Raw genomic sequence first — 20,043 nt, 5'->3', positions numbered from 1 at the left:
CGGACTTTAAGCTTGCAAATACTACAAGTCGTGCAAGGAGTACGTGTCCAGGTAGAGTGACAAAACCCCCTTATGCGGGGGGTCACTTGCCGTGTTTTCGGTCCCTCCCAGGGCGTCCAGCAGCTCCGCTCCCAAGAGCTGCGGGAAATCTGCGGGAAATGGCGGGGTTGTGTCTGCGTGTTTACAACTCTCGGGGTCCGCCCGTCTCCCGTGCTACCTTCGGGAGCGGAGGAGCGCCGGGAGGGCGGCCGGGGGCAGCGCCACGTCGCAGCTCCGGCCCGGGGAGGGAGCGGGGCGGGGGCGGCGGTGCCACCCCGGCCTGCGCAGCCCCGCGGCGGGCGGGGGGAGCCGGCGCCGGGGCTGCTCCTCCCCCGTCCCGGGTGGGAGCGCTTCATCCACGTTTGCAAGTTTGCAGCGCTGGGGGGAGGAGGCGGAGGAGCGGGCGGGCCGGGGCGGGCGGCTTCTCTCCCTTCCCTCTTTTCCCCTCCCTTCCCTTCTTCCCCTCATTCCCTCCCTTCCCTCCATCCTCCCGTTCCCCCCGAGCGCGCCCTGCGGCTGCCCCGCTCGCTGCGCTCCATGGCGGGGTCGGCGGCCGTGAGGCGGCGGGGCCCGGGCTGCGGCTCGCTGCTGCTGCTGCTGCCGGCGCTGCTGGAGAGCTGGGCGGCCTGCCAGGCGCCGCCGGTGCCCGCCGCCGAAATCCCTCCGGATGGCACCGAGCTCGGCGTGGAGCGGCGCTTCGTGCCCGAGAGCTGCCCGCGGGCCGTGCGCCCCGGGGACTTCGTGCGCTACCACTACCTCGGCGCCTTCCCCGACGGCACCCGCTTCGACTCCAGGTCTGGCACAAGCCCGGCGCCGGTGCAGCCCCGCGGGGTTTGGTTGGGCACTGTGAGGGGGAGAGGAGGGGAGCCAGACGTGCCGTCCCCCACGAGGGAGGTTTTACTGTGGATGTGCAGACATTGTGGCGCTGGGTGGAGGTTCGGTTCAGCTCCCCCTGCTTTTGCCAGCAGTGCCCCGTGGGGTGACCAGTGGGCAGCAGGTCAGTGGCAGGATGGGCAGTGTCGTACATGCGGGACATACGCATCACCGTGGGAAGATGTCTTTGAAATACGAAGGGCAGAGAGCTGGGGTATGACCCCTGGGGACATGGGGCAAGACCTCTGTAGTGGCTGGGTCCAGTCCGCAGTAGTTTGCTTGCCCTTACGGATTCCTACCACGTTCTTTCAGCTGCTTCTCCAAGGCGCTGAATGGGGGTTTTCTGCTCCAAGAGTGAAAACCATAAAGATGCTCAGCTAGCCTTAGCCCGGTAAACAGGAGTGTATATGGTATCACAGTCCCTCACAGTAGTGATTTCCTGCCCCTTTCATTTCCTAAGCCTTCTCCAGGCTCAAACCTACTCGATTGCAATCGTTTCTGAATCATTATCTTTGCCGGAAATATAGGAATTATCAGGCTGTATTTACATAGAATGTTTTTGGATATTTTATTCTTGAATAAATCTGACCTTTGTACAGTGAAGTGCCTGGCTGCTTTCCTGATGTTATTTTGGGATCAGGAAGCCTAAATAGTGGGATCAGGAGATTGTGAAGGATGCTGCTGCCGCTGACAGCTTATTTGTTTTTTCTTATTTCATTCATTGCCACTGATCAAAGTATTATTTAGAAAGATAAAGCAAAATGTATTTTCGGTAATCCTGGTAATCCCCCTTGCGCTTCAAGGAAAATCTACAGCCTTAGGGAAATAAGTGTCCTTCAAAGCTCAGCTCTCCCTCTGGAGCTGACTGTAGTTAGTGTGCCACTAGTGCTGTATCACCAGCACTTCCCCGACTAAAATGTGGGATGTGATAGCTGGCACTTCAGCTGGTGTTGGTGCAGTTTCAGTGAAGTGGCACAGCACAGACAGTGAATCCATGGGCAACTGATGGACTTGGAGCATAAGTGTTAGCTGCGGATGTGAAGACACACCAAGGCAGCATCCTCGTGGCTTATTTTATAAATAGGTGACAATTGGAAAACTGGCCACGTGTTCAGAAGTGTGTTTCTGATTGCTGCTGGTGCATTGAGGGAGGGTGCCTGGAAGGGCTGCCCAGGTGCTGGCTCTCATTTAAGTTCCTTGTCATTGCATTCTGAATTGGGGTAGGAACAGACTGTGCAGAACTGCACAGCATTTATCCCTTTGGATCCTCTAAATATTAGTAAATAAGTAGTAATGATGATACTCTAGTCCAACTTGAATATTTTTGTGGCTGCCTTCATTTCAAAAGGGTGCAAAATATCGGGTTTGTTCACCTTGGGTTTTTTTCCTAAATGGCAGCTCATGTTGATGGATGCTTTTGTTATTCTCTATGATCTTTTTTAAGCTGATGACAGTGTTTAATCATGTTAAGGCATGGAAAAATGGGAGGATTTTATCTTCTGTAGGTTAATGGAAGGAATATTTTGGAGTGTTCATTCTAAAAATCTTTGGTTTGGTTTCTGCCTACAAGTTAAAGAGAGTCAGTTTATACAGAAATAAGCCCATTTTCTTACCTGTTTTTTGTTTGTTTGCCTTTTTTTTTTTTTTAGATTTATGAGCATGTGTACCAGCATCAGTTTAATCAAACACTTTATGCAGTCAGTCTACAAAATACTCTAGATGTCGAGCTAAGGACAGTTTTGCTTTGTTCCTTCTTCAGCTCTTGAAAATGTTCTTGAATTTTAAAATGAATTTTCTGTATTTCCAAGTAGTGGGTAGTAATACTGCTCCTCGCATTACCAGGCTGTTGACAAAGTCTTAGTAATCATGACTGTGTCACATAAATTAGTATTTATAGCATATTATTATCATTAGCTGTTAACTATTTTTTTTTTAATCAGCATTTGCATTTTTTTATTTCAATAGCCATAAAAGGATTTACATTTAAAAGTCTGAATTTTATTGCCTAGGCATCTACTATTAATTTGGTCAATTCCACTAATAGAAACAAATTTTGCTTAATTTTACGGAATCCGCAAAGTCAGTCCTGCAAAGCTGTGTGGTCTGTTCGGTGCTTTGTTCAGTTCTCTGCTTTGCATCGATGTTCTCTTAACTGTGCATTTATTTTACTAAAAAAGAAAGCTCTTCTGTTCTAAGTTCATCCCAGATGTATTGCCAAGTTTTGTCAATTGCTACAAAATACCGTTTTGGAGGGTTTCTTAGAACCTATTATGTTACTAGTCTTAACATCTTAATTATGGTTTTGTGTGTGTGTATAATATAATTTGTGAGGGCCTAATTTAAATATTTTCCATCCTTTCCAGGGAGTGGGAATATTACTGCAACTGAAGGTGAATGCTCAGTAATAGAGGGTTGTCTAAGAGAAACGTTTGTCAGAAAGGAAAAAAAAAAAAAGGAGCAAACAGAGAGATCACTCAGTAAAATATTTGAGAGATTCAAGACTGTGGGCCTGTTAGGAGGCTCAGTATGTTGTGGAAGTGATGTGTACAGTCTTGGAAGGAAAGTTTGACATCATTTCCCTAGGGATGTCTAGCTACTGGCTGCTTTCCAGAATTTTAGCATGCAAAAGGCACAAGCCTTTTTTTTTTCTTTTTTTTTTTTTTTCTCCCCCCAGGTCTGACTTTTATATATATGTATGTGTTTATATGTATGTGTGTGTGTATCTAAATGTAAAAAAAATGTCTTGAAATTATAAAAGGATTTGGGAAATTGGAAAAGGTAAAAGTTTAAAAATAGGCATGAAGCTTTTGAGATGCTTCTTGACATGTGTTTATATATTGCTTCAAAAAGTTCAATAGCAGTAATTCAGGCACATCAAAGTGGGGTCATTGTGCAGATTTAAGGTGGCCAAACGAACCATGTAAATTAGTGATAGTGTTCTGCTGTGGTAACACTGCTGTTCTCCATCATCTCTGGAAAACTGAGTCATTTAAGCATCATTTCTTTTATCTTTTGAATCTTCAAGTGTTATCACAGAGGAGGATCATTTGTTTCTTGATTCTTGGTCTGGAAAATGTGCTGTTTAAAATATGTCTCTGTGCTTTAAATGAGACCTGTGAAAGTAGAGGAGAAAATAAATAACCTGTTGGCAAACCTCACAGCTACTGCTTAAAAAGGCATCTTTTCCCTTTCCCCTTCTCCCACAGAGATTGGAAGTGTGATGTCTCACATTGTAAAGCTTATAGGTTATGTATAATATTTATGTGATGTTACTGACTAGAATCAATATGCTGAGATCCTACTGTGGGAGCGGTTTTCCTTTGATATCTCATAACAGTGCTTAATTTTTCCTTTTCTTCCTTAATTTTCCAGTTCTGCCTTTAATGTTGGTGTGTCAATAAGTTTTTTGTAGTTCTGGCCTTCAGGTGCCTGTCGTACACATTGCACTCTGCTAGAATGTGTTTCAAATAGGTGATGAGCAGTGAACAGAGGGAGAGCTGTGTTGAAGTCTCAGGAACACCTTGGATTTTCCCCTTCCTTTAGGAGGTGTCTTGTGATGAAGTTGTGCTAACGGGGAAAGAGGGAGACGAGGTGCAACTAACTCTCTTTCAAAAAAGCAGACCAGTAGAAGGGGATATCAGTAAACCACTAACATTTTTGCCTGCTTTTCCCCCTTCAGCTATGACAGGGGATCCACATTCAACGTGTTTGTGGGCAAAGGTCAGCTCATTGCTGGGATGGACCAAGCTCTGGTGGGCATGTGTGTGAACGAGCGTCGGTTTGTGAAAATTCCCCCTAAGCTTGCCTACGGAAGTGAAGGCGTCCGTAAGTACAGCACCGGGCCAGCTGCTGGGCTAAGGGATTCAACAGAGCACATAGGAAGCGGAGCCACGGAAGAGAAGGGGGAATCTGCAAGTAGTGAATTTTGGGGAGGTAATCCCCTGGTCCTCAGAGGTGTTTGTTAAGCCTGTAGCCTAAAGTAATCTCTCCAGACTCCCTCTGCATGCTGAAGGAAGAGCAGCTCACTGCAGGAGACTTTCAGGAAATTAATCTTTCTATGAAAGTTAACTATTTATTTATATCTACCTCCCAGTTAAATACTTAATTACACCAGAATTGTGGTTTGGCGTTGCAGTGCTGCACAAGGTCTTGTCAGTTCCAAAAGTATCTTTGTTCTACAGCCTCAGAGAGGCAACAAATGCTAACTCAAGATAGTTTGCTGATGGACAGCTGTGGTAAGAGTACATCTTGCCAGATTTCCCCCCATAAATAGCTGCAGCAAGGGGCCAAGGAGTTGTAAGCACAACAGGAAATAAGGTGTGCGTTATGCAGTTCTTTTAGGCGATGCATGGATTGGTTCCTTTTTGCTGATACCTTGTGTAAAAAGGGAAAGAAAACAGTGTGTGTTCTGCTTTTGCAGCTGGTGTGATACCCCCCAATGCTGTGCTCCATTTTGATGTGCTCCTGATCGATCTGTGGAACTCGGAGGACGAAGTGCAGGTTCAGACTTACTTCAAACCCGAGAAGTGTCCTCGGACAGTGCAGGTGTCTGACTTTGTGCGGTACCATTACAATGGAACATTCTTAGATGGGACTCTGTTTGATTCAAGGTATGCAGCTGGGTTGTGTCTCTATGTGTAGTTTAATAGACATCCCATCATCATTTGCTCCCCTTTTACCTGTGTAACAATTAATGCTAATTGCCCAGAAATACAGGAAATTGAATCTGGCATCGGATGTGTGTTAGTAATTTATTCAGGGTAGCAATACTGACACAAACCAATAAAACTGTGCATTATTTCTTCATGGGCTTTACCAATCTTTATCCAGATTATTTTTTTAATTTTAAGTTTTGTTCCCTGTGTTTATATTTCTGCTTATTGCAGTCAGTTAAAAGGCTCTATAACCAGTATAGCTGTTCAGATTAGATACAAGTTTTGTAAGGGATTTGTAATGAAAGTGAGCCACTAACACTTTCTTACTGAGATTTAAAGTGTACAGCATGCGGGCTTCGTTAAAGTCCATGATGCTTTAGTAACAGCTGCCTGAGAGACACTTTTCAAAGCCTCTGTGAGGTTCCTGACATAGGTAACTACTCTGGAGAAGTTCCCAGCCTGCCCTTGGTAAATGAAGCGCTGATACTTTTGGACTAGCAAGTTGTGAATTATACTGTGCATAGTATGTGGATTTAAAGGTGGATATTGTTCTTTCCTGTGCCAGTCTGCCGTTTGGTTGTGATTTTTCTTTTTCTTTCTCATGTTTAGCCATAATCGGATGCGAACTTATGATACCTATGTGGGAATTGGGTGGCTGATTGCTGGGATGGACCAGGGTCTCTTGGGAATGTGCGTAGGAGAGAAGCGCATTATCACAATACCACCTTTCCTGGCATATGGAGAAGATGGAGATGGTAAAAGTTATTCCTTTAGTTGTTCCTCTTTTTTTTTTTTTTTTCAATCCCAAGTCATACATATTTTAAAACAAACTTTCTGTATTTTAAATTTATGGGCAGCATTATTACCCTGTTCAGAGAGATACTGCTTAACAGATGTATTGTTGATACAATTGTTGTATTTATATACTGAAATTTTATTTCAGTCAGGGAGTATAATCTGTGATTAATGTGCAATGGCACCAAAAGCTTGGAGACAGGTAACTACTAATTCTTTCAGATTGCCACAGAAAGCAGAAAACTTTTAAGGAAAAATGTGTTAAATGTATTTCTAATTCCAGGTGAGTTTTGTTGGTTTTTTGACAAACGCTCTAGTGATAATTACAAAATTGATTGTCTTGTGAGACTGTGCAGCCTGCAGATCATACATAGATGTCCCCATGTTAAATAATGGGGCAGTTAGGTGTAGTTTATGACTTTTTCTTATATTCTTTCTTTGCTCTGATATTTAAGGATTTGTCTGTGGTGTACAAAGTTTCATACCCCTTCTGTGGCTTCATTAACATTAACTGTGAGGCTGAAGAGGCCTTTGTTTTCAGTGAAGCAGTGCCATCACTGTGGGAATAGGAGGAAATGATTGAGTTGGAGAATTCAGTGAAAAACCCCCTGAACCAAAAAGTGACTGACTAGAAACAAATTTGCAAAGAGACCTGGATAAATTAGAGAACTGAGCAATCACCAGCCATATGAAATTAAACTGGATTCTGCACCTGGGATGGGGCAACCCTGGCTGTGGGCACAGACTGGGCTATGAAAGGCTGGAGAGCAGCACCATGGGAAGGGGCCTGGGGCTCCTGGTCAATGGCAAGCTGCACATGAGGCAGCAGTGCCCTGGCAGCCAGGAGGGCCAACCTGGGGGGCATCAGGGACAGCATCACCAGCCGGGCAAGGGAGGGGATTGTCCTGCTCTGCTCTGAGCTGGGGCAGCCTCACCTCAAGTGCTGGGGACAGGTTTGGGTGCTAAAATATGAGAAAGACATTAAGCAATTAGAAAGTGTCCAAAGGATGGCAATGAAGATGGTGAAGGGCCTTGAGAGGAAGCCACGTGAGAAACAGCTGAAGTCACTTGGTCTGTTCAGCCTGGAGAAGACTAAGGTGAAACCTCACTGCAGTCTGCAGTTTCCCCATGAGGGGAAGGGAGATGTAGACACTGGTCTCTTTTCTAGTGACAAGTGACAGGACCTTTGAAGTTGTGTCAGAGGAGGTTTAGATTGGATATTAGGAAGAGGTTCTTCACCCAGAGTGTGACTGGGCACTGGAACAGGCTTCCCAGGGAAGTGATCACAGCACTGAGCCTGACAGAATTCAACAAGTGTTTGGACAATGCTCTCAGGCACATGGTGTGACTCTTGGGGTGCAGGAGCAGGAATTGGACTGATGATTGTAGTGAGTCCCTTCCAACTCAAATAATCTATGATTCTAATTTATTTTGGGAGGAGAGGTGCTTGATATTTGGCAATATGTTACTTTTCTTCAACAAACATGTTTAAGCTTCTGATAGAACACCTGCTGTTTCTTACCAATTTTTGTAGGTAAGGAGATCCCTGGGCAAGCTTCCCTTGTCTTTGATGTGGTTTTGCTGGATCTACATAACCCCAAGGATGGTATTTCTATTGAGAACCAGCTTGTGCCTGAAGCTTGTGAGCGGAGAAGCCAGACAGGAGACTTTGTCCGATACCATTACAATGGTACACTTTTGGATGGCACATTATTTGATTCCAGGTAACCAAACCATTCAGCTCTGCAGATTGCATGTCCAGTTTGGCTCCTCTGTCATGTCCTTAATGTGCTTAAACACGGTTCTTTGATTTTCTTTCCTTTTCAAAAAGTTTGAGTGGACTTGGAGTCTTTTTAAAGGACTCACAGAAAACTTTTCCATATGGGAAGGAAAAGAGCTGTTTTGTGCCATGGCTTTGTCACAGATGCCATCTAGGGGTAGTGACCCACCCAATGAAGCCAAGGGCTTAAGGCACACAAGCCTGAAGACTCTTTGCCTCATAGGGTTTATCTCCCAAAGAGGTTATACCACTGAAGAGAGAGAAAATAAATATGATTCTGTTTTATGTCCTGAGAATTTTGAGTCAGTGTGCTAGTGGCTAGTGTGAGGTTAATCGTATTTACACCTGAAAACCGTTTGCATTTTGAAGGCTGATGTCTTTCAAGACTGAATTATGGAATTGCAGAATTCAGTAAGAGGGGTTTTCTGTGATAAAGAAAGAGGGATTATTGTGACAATAAATTAAAAGCTCTCTGGGAACATGAGCCTCGTGTACAGAATCATATGAATAATACCCTTGTAGTTTTCTGTGACTTTGGTTGATTTTAGTGGAACAGTGCTTTACTATCCCACTCCAGCTTTCAGAACAACTGGCAGAAGTAGCTAAAAGAAGGTGAAAATGAACCAATGTAAAATGTTCTCTGAAATAAATTCAGAGAAAAATGTTCAGTACTACTGCAGCAGCCATCTCTGTAGACCTTGATACACAATTTGTGAAAGCTTCTAAGTTAAAAATTCAAAGCTTATCCACAGCATACCTATTTCTCTTTTTTGAGATACGAGTATTTTCTGTAGTAATTAATCAATTTTTGGAAATAGCTGTGGTATTTATATGAGTGTTGCTGTCAAAAAATAGTAATAAATGTGTTGTAGGCAGCAGCCCCTACATAATTCTGAAGCACTGAGAGTTGTTGGAGGGCTTGTTCATTAAAACATGTGGGAATAGGAGGACCTATTCCTGACCTGCAGAATTCATAAATGAAGAAATAGAGTAGCTAACAATAGGGATTGAAAACCCTGTATCTATCCAGGACAAAGTTTCTCACTAGTACAGGGAGCATGCCAAAACCTCTGCGAATGGCTGGGGTTGAGATGCAGCCATTAATAATACTTTATTTTGCCTTTTTACTCTGAAATATTTGACTGCAGAACTGTCCTGGGCAGCTCAGCCAAGGCTGTCTGGACTTAGAATAGTTTCATAAAGCTTTGAATTACATGAGGGTCTGGTCTTGTACTGGTTTAGTTCTTTCCCAGAGCTACCTTGTAAAGATGAATTAAAACCTTTCTGCCTTCTCTTTCTTGGGCTGTGCCTTTGTGCAACATGCCTTGAAGAAAGGCAGAAGACAGTCATGTCCATGTAAGAAACATCATTTGTTGCTGTAGCCTTGTTTTATTCCACCATGAGGTGTTGAAGCAGGTCCTTCAACCTGTGTGTAAGTGGTTGGCTTGGTTTGGAAGGGAGGGATGGTGTTGATACTGTTTTGGTGTCATGATTCATTTTAATGTTTAGCATCCCAGGAGAACCTGTTAATCCCACCTGCTCCTTTTAGTAGTTGAACTACATAGCTGTGGTTGCAAAATGAGCTAGTCTGCAGGGTGTCTCATGAAAATGAAAAACTTATCAACTATTAGCTATTTGATAAGTGCTTATTAAAGTAGTATCAGGGCAGAGGAAATTTTAAAGGAGTAAACTTTTTTTTTTCCAGTTACTTGTCCAAACCTGTTTTCTGTTTTGTTTAAAATACATAAATAAGTGTGATTTTTCTTTCAAGATACAGTAGGAATGAATTTGCAGATTTGCTGGCTGTTCACTAGCTGGGTAATCAGTGACCCGTGTGTCACTGACTGATGAAACCTGGTGGCCTGGATTCATGGCACATAGTTCCTTTGTGCCTCCCTGGTGCTGGTTAATGACTGTGTGTTTGACCTTAACTGGTTTAAGAGTTGTGTTGCAGAGCTATTGCAAGAGCCCGTGTTTTCTTGAGTACACCTGACGCTGCTAAAATGCAAATGTTTTCCATAGTTACTCGCGAAACCATACATATGACACCTATATTGGGAAAGGTTATGTGATTGCTGGAATGGATGAAGGTTTGCTAGGTGTATGCACTGGTGAAAAAAGAAGAATAATAATCCCCCCTCATCTTGGATATGGAGAAGAAGGGAGAGGTGAGCTTGGCTTTGCATTCAAGTATTCTGTAGTTAAACCTTTATTGTTTAGTTAATCTGTGTGTATTTTCATTTTTCTGGCATTTGGAAGGTTTATTAATAAGTTCATTATTTTGTGGACATCAAACTGACAAGACCATATGCAGAATTTGCAGGATTAATTTGTTTATCTAAATAGGCAGGACAATAAAATACAGAAGAACCTCACATGTAATTGGTAACCTGAACTTGTTTGGGTAATTGGTGTTTTAGGCAATCTGGTACTTGAATGCCAGGAGTTCTGCAGTGTGAGATCTTCCTTCCCATGTGTCTTAAACTCTGAATCCTGAAGGAGTTCATCATGCAGATTTCTTCCCCATTCCTTCCACAGCCACAGCTTTTGTGGACTTCTAAGCCACCTCTGTTAATGCATGAAACAGTGAAGTAATAGTGTAATAGTTATATAAATAAAATAATAAAGTAATAGTTATATATATATAACATACAATTAACATTTCTGTGGGAAAACCCATTGCTATCCAAACAGATTGCTGAATATGATAATCTTCCTAGCTTATTGCAGTGTTGTGGCTGGTGTTTCAGAGTGCCTCCTGGGATGTGATTTGGAGAAGTGATTTAGAAAAAAAGCCTTCCTTCTGGGAATGCAAGTTCTGTGCTGTTGATTTGGAATTAGACTCCTTTACCAACAAACCCAAATCCTAAGTCTGGATGTGTTTTATTAATCCTGGTAATGCACGTAATCCTGGGAAGAGGGGGAAGAAGTTGCCTGCTTTTAGGATATTTTAAGGAACTGTAACCTTTTACATATAATGACATTCCTTGAAGCATGAGAAGTTCTTGAGAATTTTGATGATCAGTATTGAATTGGTACATGAAATACAAATGAGTTATTTAGGATAGTCACAGGAAATACATGGTTATTTACTTCATTTCTGCATAATTTTAAAATTCAGGATAACAAAAGCTTTTTCTTCACCATTTAACTGAGTGCATTCATAGTGCTTTCCTACTGGTTGTCTTTCCTAGTTGGATGCAGCTTGCATCTGTTGTATCCTTTAATTCTGAATGAGAAGAGCAAAATAACTCAATAGCAGACACAGCAGGAGTACATATTCCTCTAGGGTGCAGTACCTGGACATCATCTGCCTGTTCAGGTACCATTACTTTCTTTATTTGTCTAATTTTCTTCCTACTTAGGAAAGATTCCAGGATCTGCAGTGCTGATCTTTGACATCCACGTGGTGGACTTCCACAACCCCTCAGATTCGGTCGGCATTACTGTTCACTACAAACCTTCCAACTGCACTGTACTGAGCAAGAAGGGAGATTACCTGAAATACCACTACAATGCTTCGCTCCTGGATGGAACCTTGCTGGACTCCACGTAGGTATTTGAATGACCTGGTAAGGAAAATACTCCCAGCAGCAGTGAAGGCAGAAGGAATTACCTGCAAAGCAAGCTAGCAGGGAATAAAGAATTTATTTTTCTTTTTAAACTGAGTATTTGTGTAGAATGTATTTTTCTCTTTATGGCTGTCTGCCAGAGATGCATAGGAGGAGGAGAATTTAAAGACAATCTGTCATAGCATAATGAGAGAACCAAGAACAAAAAGGATGTAGGAGTGTGTTGGAGAAGAACATAAACAGTTTGTGTGGAGTGATGAAACTTGTTGCATGGCATTCTATTTAAATGGGCCAGTTCAAGTGTCTGGGCCAATCATGCCAGGACAGCACAGGTCTCATCAGGAATGAACTGACCAGGTTTATTCAGTTTCTTGGATAGGATTTGTGCTCTGTGCTGATCCAGTGCTCCCTAGAGAGGTGTGGTAGGGCTACTTGTTGTGGTCTTGTTAAGGATACCTTGAGTGTGGTTTATAGTAAATGGTCACCTGTCTGTAGCACCCATTGCTGCTCCTGTATTGTAGGGTGGCTTTAAGTGTCAGCATGGAGAAACTATCAGAGGGCTTGATTGTGACTGTGAGGATAAAATGCCTCTTTCTCCTCTTTTGGCAGTAGATTTATGAGGGAAGCAAAAGATTGCTCTAGCCTGTCTCCTGTAGCACTGAAGTGAGTCTGGCACACAGCAACAAGAGTATTTCTGTGTAGCTTCCTTTTTTTTGGCCTTAATATTTTGAATAGTGCAAGTCATCCAAACAATATTTTATTTTTTGGAAGGGAAGTTGGGAAAAGCTATTTTTAACCAGTTTATAATTAATACAGGAAGCAGTTCATAGGTTTCACAGTGTACACAATAGCTTGCAGAGATGAAAAGTTTCCTTAATTTGGAGCACATGGTGCGATGCTGTAGGCAAGGATGTATACAAGTAATGTGTTTGGATTCAAAACACTGTTTATATGTCAGGAATGCTCAATTTCCATTTTGTAGCAGGAACCAAGGGGTGTTGAGACCATCTTACTCAAAGCAGCTTTTAGCGAATCAAAGATCATGAATCATGTGCTCCTAATTTTAAGGCTGACCTCTTAGCCACTGAATTGTTTTCTTTCCAAATCATACTCTGTTGTACAAGCATGTCCTGCAGAGGCATAGCCAAGCCAAATAACCAAAGAAAGGCAACCAGTACAATAAAGGGCCTTAAAGCTGCACACTCTGCTTTTAGAATCACAATATATGTTTGACTTTTGGGCTTTTAACTGGTGCTAGTTTCTAATTTTAGAAATGAGCCACGGGCAACAAGGTATAATTCAAAATTTAATATGGTTAAATAGCAGTGGTAGTAGTAGCTATTCGTGCCAATAGCTACTACATTATAGTGACTGATTTCATTAAAGGGATGGCTGATCCATGAGAATGCACTCAGATCCCTATATGAGCTGGTGGTCCTGGGATGCATGTACATCTGGAATTTTTACATCTGCAGAAAAGTCCAATTACAACAGTTAAAAATATGTGAAAGGCAGAAGCCCTTATTTCAAGATAAAATATCTTGGGGTTGTAATTGGCTCGATTAATGATTTTGATTGTATTTCATTCACAAAGCCTATAATTTTAGTGCCAGAGGACATGTCAGCAGCAGAGACCTGTCTGTTTGGTGCTGGCTGTAACTTGAGAACTACTTCAGGTAACTGTTGGGTAGAACAAAGCACTGGGTATTAAGTTAATTTTTGGCAATGACAGGACACTACTAGAAACTGCTACTTCTGTGGTAATTTTGAACAACAGAAATTCCCTATTTTATGTTGATTTTTTTTTTTTTTTTCATTTTTTCCTTCCCTTCCAGGCACAGCCTTGGCAAGACCTACAACATAGTTCTGGGATCTGGTCAGGTGGTGCTGGGGATGGACATGGGCCTTCAGGACATGTGTGTTGGGGAACGACGGACAGTTGTTATCCCACCTCACCTTGGTTATGGAGAAGATGGAGTTGGTGAGTGCACATTCACTTAGCATCTCTAGAGTGAATGAAACACAGGCCTGCATGTTTTATTAGCTGCTGAATGTGATTTTTTTAGAGGTTTTTCGTGTCATTATTTTAGGCACTCCCCCTCCTCCCTGTTCCCCAGTGGAATGAACATGCTGTCTGTGTTGCATTTCAAGTCATGCTGTTGCTGTGGCCAATAGAAAGACCATCGCAGTACAAAAGGGAACACATGCCCCCAGTAGTGTTGCTTTGTCAGAACAGAAAGCTCCAGGCAATCTGGTGTTGCAGAGGGATGCAAACATTGTTTTCTAGGATAGGGAGTTGGGTGCTTGTGTTTGGACATGGGACATGTTATTCAGGAAACAGAGCTGTAGGGGACTGGTCAGCACTAATATGTTAGGAAATTCAGAAGATACATAAACTGAGTATAAGATGTGAAACAGTGTATTGGTGCTGTTAAAAGTCCAACAAAAATACATTTTAATGCAGCTTTAGGGCATTAAGGCTTATCAATTTTTAATGACATGGACAGCAGTAACAGAAAGAATGATACAGAAGTGACAAGAACTTTCATATCCAGGTATGTTGTTTCTGGTCTTCCTGGTTAGAAGATTTGAGGGAAAGGAGTCTGTCTTGAGATCACCAAGATCACCAAATTCTGACGTGTATGGAAACGGTTGCATAAGTTGCTGTGCTCTCTGAATAGCTCCAGAACAGTTCATAGTTTATAAAGACTGTCAGGCATCATGTGCAGAGCTTAATGGAGAATTAATTTGCTTTAAGAGAGAAGAATGCATTTCCACTTGTACCTGTCTTCTGTGAAAAATTAGGAGCATTATATATATGCAATGTTTTATGCATGATTTTATCTATTATGCATTATAGACAATTGCATAGCTCTATGTATTGAATTGAAAATTTCCTCATATCATAAAAAGTCTGCTTTGTAAAATGCCTGTCATAAGTGTTTGCCATTGTTCAGGTTACATTTGATACACATTCTGAAACATTGCATGATTTGTTAGTGTGTTGGTATATATCCAGCTGTCTGAAGAAACTGCTTGTTTGCAGTCTCTTGCAAACTGATTAGAGGTGAGCTTGATTTTTCTTTTTCAAGACTAAACTCCTTCCATGGTTTTCCTGAGGTAATATCCCAAGCTGTTGCAACACTGTTGAGTCTCACAGGAGTACGCTGTGATACTCAGTGTATTGGAGAGATAAAAGAAAATGGATTATTTCCACAAGTTCAGTTTTTAAAATTAAAAACATGGATGAAGTTAGAATCATGGAATTGTAGAATGGTTTGGATTGGAAGGGACCTTAAAGATCAGCTAGTTCTACCCCCCCTGCCCTGGGCAGAGACACCTTCCACTAGAACAGATTGCTCAGGGCCCCATCCCAACCTGGCCTTGATCATTCCTAGGAATGGGGTATCCACAGCATCTCTGGGCAATCTGATTGTTCCAGTGCCTCAAGTTTTATTATGAAAGGTTCCTTTTATGGTCACCCTTGATGAAGCGATCAGGAAGATTTGATGGGCTAGGGATCACACTAGAGAAGTGCCTTTTGGAGCAGGAAGATAAATTTAATTGTGGATTAGAAGGAAATATCCCCTTCAGTGTAAGTGAGGATAAATAACCCTCTTTGCCATTTGTTGTGACAGAAGGAGAAGTGCCTGGAAGCGCTGTATTAGTTTTTGACATAGAACTGCTGGAATTGGTGTCCGGCTTGCCTGAAGGATACATGTTTGTATGGAATGGGGAAGTCTCTCCCAACCTTTTTGAAGAAATAGACCAGAATCATGATGGAGAGGTTCTTTTGGAGGAGGTAAGCTGACACAATGAAAGCAACTGCATTGGTTTCTTCTACCACTGTCAATGCCAATGTTGAAGGATAGAGTTTTCCCTCATTTTCTTCTCTTCTTCTTCTGGAATGGTGTTTGTCATCAAGGCAACCAGAAGGCAGGCTGTCAGCTAAAACATGGCTATTCAGCTTTAGAGTTAAAAAAGGACTGTAAGAATGGCCATACTATGTGAAGTAATTTACTTGTTGTGGTTTTCTTTGTCAGCAACAAATCCTTAGGACATAAGTGTAAGAGGTAGAGTTGGTATCCAACATTCCTTTGCTGTATCAGCCTTCTTGGTGTCTATCTCAGTGTTAATTGGCAGTTTGTGGTGAATTCTTGAGCCAAAGCTGAGCCTGCAGCAGTACATCCAGGAACTGTCTAATTTCTTCTGGAGCCTGGCAATGCCAGTGGCATTCCTTACACATGTGTACTGTGTGCTGTGTAGTCAAGTTCTTCCCCTTGCTTGCTTTTAAAATCTGCACTGTGAGAATGTCATTGGGTGTCCCAGTTGAAAGCCACTTGCTTTTGCCATACCACCTCCGATAACATAAACCTCTGTGAGATCTTCCTGTGCCTTTTCTTTTAACTCAAATTCTATTTTTTTATTCTCTTCTGAAGTCTTCTTTGTCACCTTTCTCTATCCTTCTGTTTTGTCCCTTCTTCTTTGTCCCTTCTTTTCTCCCTGGAGTGCACACAGGGCAGGCTGTGGCCCTGTGGAGCACCATGAAGTGCCTTTGAGGATTAAAAAACCTAATACGGTAAAACTGAATTCTTATTTTCCCTTTTCCTATCACTCTCTTCCACCTCTTTGTTTTCCTTCCATCTCCATCTTCTCTCTTATGTTTACCTCCACGCCTGTCCTTGCAGAGAAGAAAAAACTTTTACTGGTTTAGAGAAAGAGGTAGAGGGAGGCTGTTGTTGTCCACATCAGCAATCATTCTTGTGTGTTGCTCCCTCTAAGATGCAGGTGAGTTTCTGTTTTGCAGTGTGAGCTTCATGTATCACAATGCACAATTACTGCCCTCCAGCTGTATAGAGCTGCTCCTATGTCCAGCTGCCCAACCCTTCCTCCTAAATGATGAAAAAGAAGTTTTCTTGTTATGGGTCCAAAACACTGGAATGAGTGAGGAAATCCCTGCTGAGCTCCACAATCACCGATTTAACCTCATGTGTCTGTTCTAATTAGTACAGTTTGGGTGGTAAACTTCATAGGGTAGTAACAGTGCCCTACATACACTTAAAAAGTAGTAAAATGCTGGATACTCTTCATTTTCATATCCCTCTTAGTTTTCAGAGTACATCCAAACTCAAGTTGATACTGGCAAAGGAAAATTAGCTCCTGGCTTTGATTTTGAAAAGATCGTTAAAAATATGTTCACCAATCAAGACCGGGATGGAAATGGTAAAGTTACTGCTGAAGAATTCAAGTTGAAAGATCAAGAGGCCAAAGAGGAGCACGATGAACTGTAAAGATAAGGAAAAAAAAAAAAAAAGAGTCCTGAGCTGACCTACTGTTCAAACATGTGTACCAGAAGGAGTTTTGGCAAGCATGGCTTTGGAAGGAGAGCCCTCAGATAGCCTGTGTCTGCCTTTGCCTGGGTGTGGGTAGGCTGTTAAAATAGGAAGAGATTTTCAGTTGGAATTGTTAGATATATCTGAAAAAAGTGTTAAGTGCCTCAAGGTGGGATGTATAGACAGGTAAGGAGTGTCCTGCTGTATGTGGTGCCATGAACCACATGTGTATGTGGGGTCTGCTTTTATGCTAAAGATCCAAGGTTCTCATTAAATAATACACGGTCAGCTGGGTGGATGGTAGAGAGAAAACCTACCAAGTGCTTTTAAAAGAGTTTTAAAAAAACTTCTGTATCAGAAATATTTGTGTAGGAAAATGAATCAAAATATTCCCCATAACAATAACCCATAAAAATTGTCTGCTGTTGTTCCCAGCTCCTTTCAGAAGGCATGAGCAGTCTTCCCAGTAACTGAACAAACTCATAGGGATTTTTGCCAGCAGAAAATCTGATTTGCAAACTGATGAACATGACTGTGCCATTGCAGAATTTACATAAGCTGTGACTTAAATTAAACAGACCTAGAATTGATACTGTGTATGTGTTGGGTTTTTACCTCATGGAATAAAAGTTTCCTACCATTTGTACTGTGTTGAATTAGTATCCTTGAGTCTTGCTGGCAAGTGTTCCCATCAGTCATTCCAAAACCTTTCTATTTGCAACCTTATTTATAGTTTTGTTAGACATTAAATAGTAATGTACAGGGTCCAGATGCTGTCATAAATACTGGACAGAGTGGATTTTGCATTGGGCTTCTGTCTTCTGTTTTGGGAATTGATAAAGAAGTAAGTGCTTAGAGTTTAAGCAGCAGAGCAGTCTGCAGTGGCAAACAAACAGACAAGCAGTGATGGAATCAAGAAACAGGCCCATCTGTTTGTGTGTGCTAACATTCTGGCCCAGCCCTCAACACAAAGTCAGCCCTGGGAGTGCTGCTCAGATTCTGTGACTTGAGACAGTCACCCGTTAGCTCGACAAAAGCAGCAGAGCTGCTCAGTACTAATTACATGAAACAGACCCATTTTCTGTAAGGCCGTGGGATCCCCCTCAGTACACAGCATGCAAAGAGCACAAACACATAGAGTGAGACACTGTCAAAGAGGAGTGGGAAGGGAGTTGTGTTTCCATTATAAGCTTTGTGTCTAGTTTCTTGCTTTCCTTGATCTGTACATGTGGGATGTAAGGTCCCTGAGATGCTCTTTCTAAAAATTTTTATTTCAGTTGGATGAAAACATTCTGTATTGGTTTTTAATGCAGTTCTTGCAAAAAGGGCAGTGAAATATTTTTTTGAGTTTGATACCATTAAATGTTGGATAACTGATCTTTTTGTTAAATAAAATGTTGATCAACTATTACTTTTAAACTTTGTTGTTTTTTACCCCTGGAGTTTTGGTGTGTTGGGACTGTGAGTTGAAGCAGATACCCTTCCTGCAGCTCTCTTCTCTTGTACACAGCAGGCTTACCCTGAATATGTTCAACACTGCTATTAATGTTCAGGAAAAATATTTTAAACTATGATAACGGATGATTTTATACCAGATATCAAAGTTGTGGATATCAGGGACAGGCACTTCCATTCCGAAGTTTGGGTCCAGAATGGCTCCTTACCATCTTGTGAAGGCGGCTCTCTCAGCAGACTGTTTTTCCCTTTTGCAGGGAAGCAGGTTGCTCACTTTTTGCTGTGGCTCAGATGCAGATCCCTTCTGTGTGCTGACAAAGCTGAGAGAAGGAGTGGGAAGCAAGTTGTGATTGGAGTACTACCAGAAGCAGAAATCAGTGTGGAAACAGCTCCTTACTCTGTTCTCATACGTACCCCCAAAAGACCAAGTCTGTCTTGTGGATATCCCCCCTCCTTTTGGGGGGATGGAACAAAATGATCTTTAAGGTGCCTTCTAACCCAACCCATTCTGTGTCATCCTGAATTGTTTTGTCTGAGAAAATTTTAGTGAATGAACCCAATCTTTCTGCATGGAGGAACATTCCAGATCGATCCCAGGAGGTGAGCTGAGGAGTTCCTAGTAAATCAGGATAACAGAATTGTCCTCCAGGGCAGATGCAGGAGAAAAAGCAGCACTGAACTGCCATCAGTTGATGATCCCAAAAATTGCTTTGCCGGATTTTTTTTTTTGAAGTGCTTGTCAGTGATGGGATAACAGAGATGACTTTACCAGTGCCTCTGTCTAGGGTAAGTACATCTGAAATTCTCAAGCCATTGTTCCTTAGGACTTGGCACACATGGCTCATGATCCATGTAAAGCTGTTTTTCCTTTCTCATGTTTTTCCTTCAAGAGGAAATTTTTGTTGCCCTCATCCCTCCAAGCCCACAGGTTGCCATTTTGGAAATCAGAATGCAACTCTGGGGCAAATCAAAGAATATGTGGAAAAACTTTCTATAAAATAATGATGTTTACACAGGGCATTGCCCAGACCTGGCAGAGGCCAGGTCTGCCTGGCTGTATTAGGCTAAACTGTTTAAAATCCAGAATTTCTGATGACTAACAAAGGAGACCCACTCCTTTTCCTTTTGGCAGCTATTGGTGTCTTCCTTGAGGGAAGGCTCGGGGCCACCTTCCTCAGCAAAGGGTTGCACTTAGGTTGAATCCTCCACCTATTGCTTCTCAGGGTCTGTGGCAGCCCCTAAAAGCGAGGGCAGTCTGCCTTGCCTGTTCACCAAACCAGGGCCTGGGGGTACGGGGAGCTGGCTGGGAAGTGAAATTGTGCTGGTGGTGGACTGGGAGAGGGAGATATTTTCTATGTCAAAGCAGGATAAAGTAGCTATTTAGAATTAATCTAGCTGTCTATTTAGAATTCATCTATTTATTAGCATTTTATTGTTAGTATTTAGAATTTGCCTATGCAGAATTTATCTATTAGCATCTACTATCTCCTAGTATTTAGAAGTTACCTATTTAGAATTATCTATAGAATCACTCTATTTTG

At 42.2% G+C, this 20,043-nt stretch overlaps 1 protein-coding gene across 1 annotated transcript; it reads left to right on the top strand.

The window, feature by feature from the left end:
- Nucleotides 1-322: 322 nt before the first annotated feature.
- FKBP9 (FKBP prolyl isomerase 9) lies at nt 323-18,466 on the top strand. The gene is made up of 10 exons (XM_086847783.1): nt 323-833; nt 4,592-4,737; nt 5,333-5,522; nt 6,177-6,322; nt 7,897-8,086; nt 10,165-10,310; nt 11,508-11,694; nt 13,550-13,695; nt 15,353-15,516; nt 16,823-18,466. The coding sequence occupies exons 1-10, from the start codon at nt 577-579 to the stop codon at nt 17,003-17,005; spliced, it is 1,755 nt and encodes a 584-aa protein (XP_086703909.1). The 5' UTR covers nt 323-576; the 3' UTR covers nt 17,006-18,466.
- The last annotated feature ends 1,577 nt before the right edge of the window (nt 18,467-20,043 follow it).

This window comes from Cyanistes caeruleus, chromosome 1 (assembly GCF_971803275.1).
Source record: "Cyanistes caeruleus chromosome 1, bCyaCae1.hap1.1, whole genome shotgun sequence".
In the NCBI taxonomy this organism is placed as follows: Eukaryota; Metazoa; Chordata; class Aves; order Passeriformes; family Paridae; genus Cyanistes; species Cyanistes caeruleus.
Note: the sequence above shows the minus strand (reverse complement) of the source record. Positions and strands in the feature narration are given on the sequence as shown.

What these genes read in the sequence shown, in the direction of transcription:
- FKBP9 (XM_086847783.1), top strand. Translation starts at nt 577, where the DNA reads ATGGCGGGGTCGGCGGCCGTGAGGCGGCGGGGCCCGGGCTGCGGCTCG. An exon ending in ATATGGAGAAGATGGAGATG is followed by an intron (nt 6,323 to 7,896) that starts GTAAAAGTTATT and finishes CAATTTTTGTAG; the next exon opens with GTAAGGAGATCCCTGGGCAA. An exon ending in ATATGGAGAAGAAGGGAGAG is followed by an intron (nt 10,311 to 11,507) that starts GTGAGCTTGGCT and finishes CTTCCTACTTAG; the next exon opens with GAAAGATTCCAGGATCTGCA.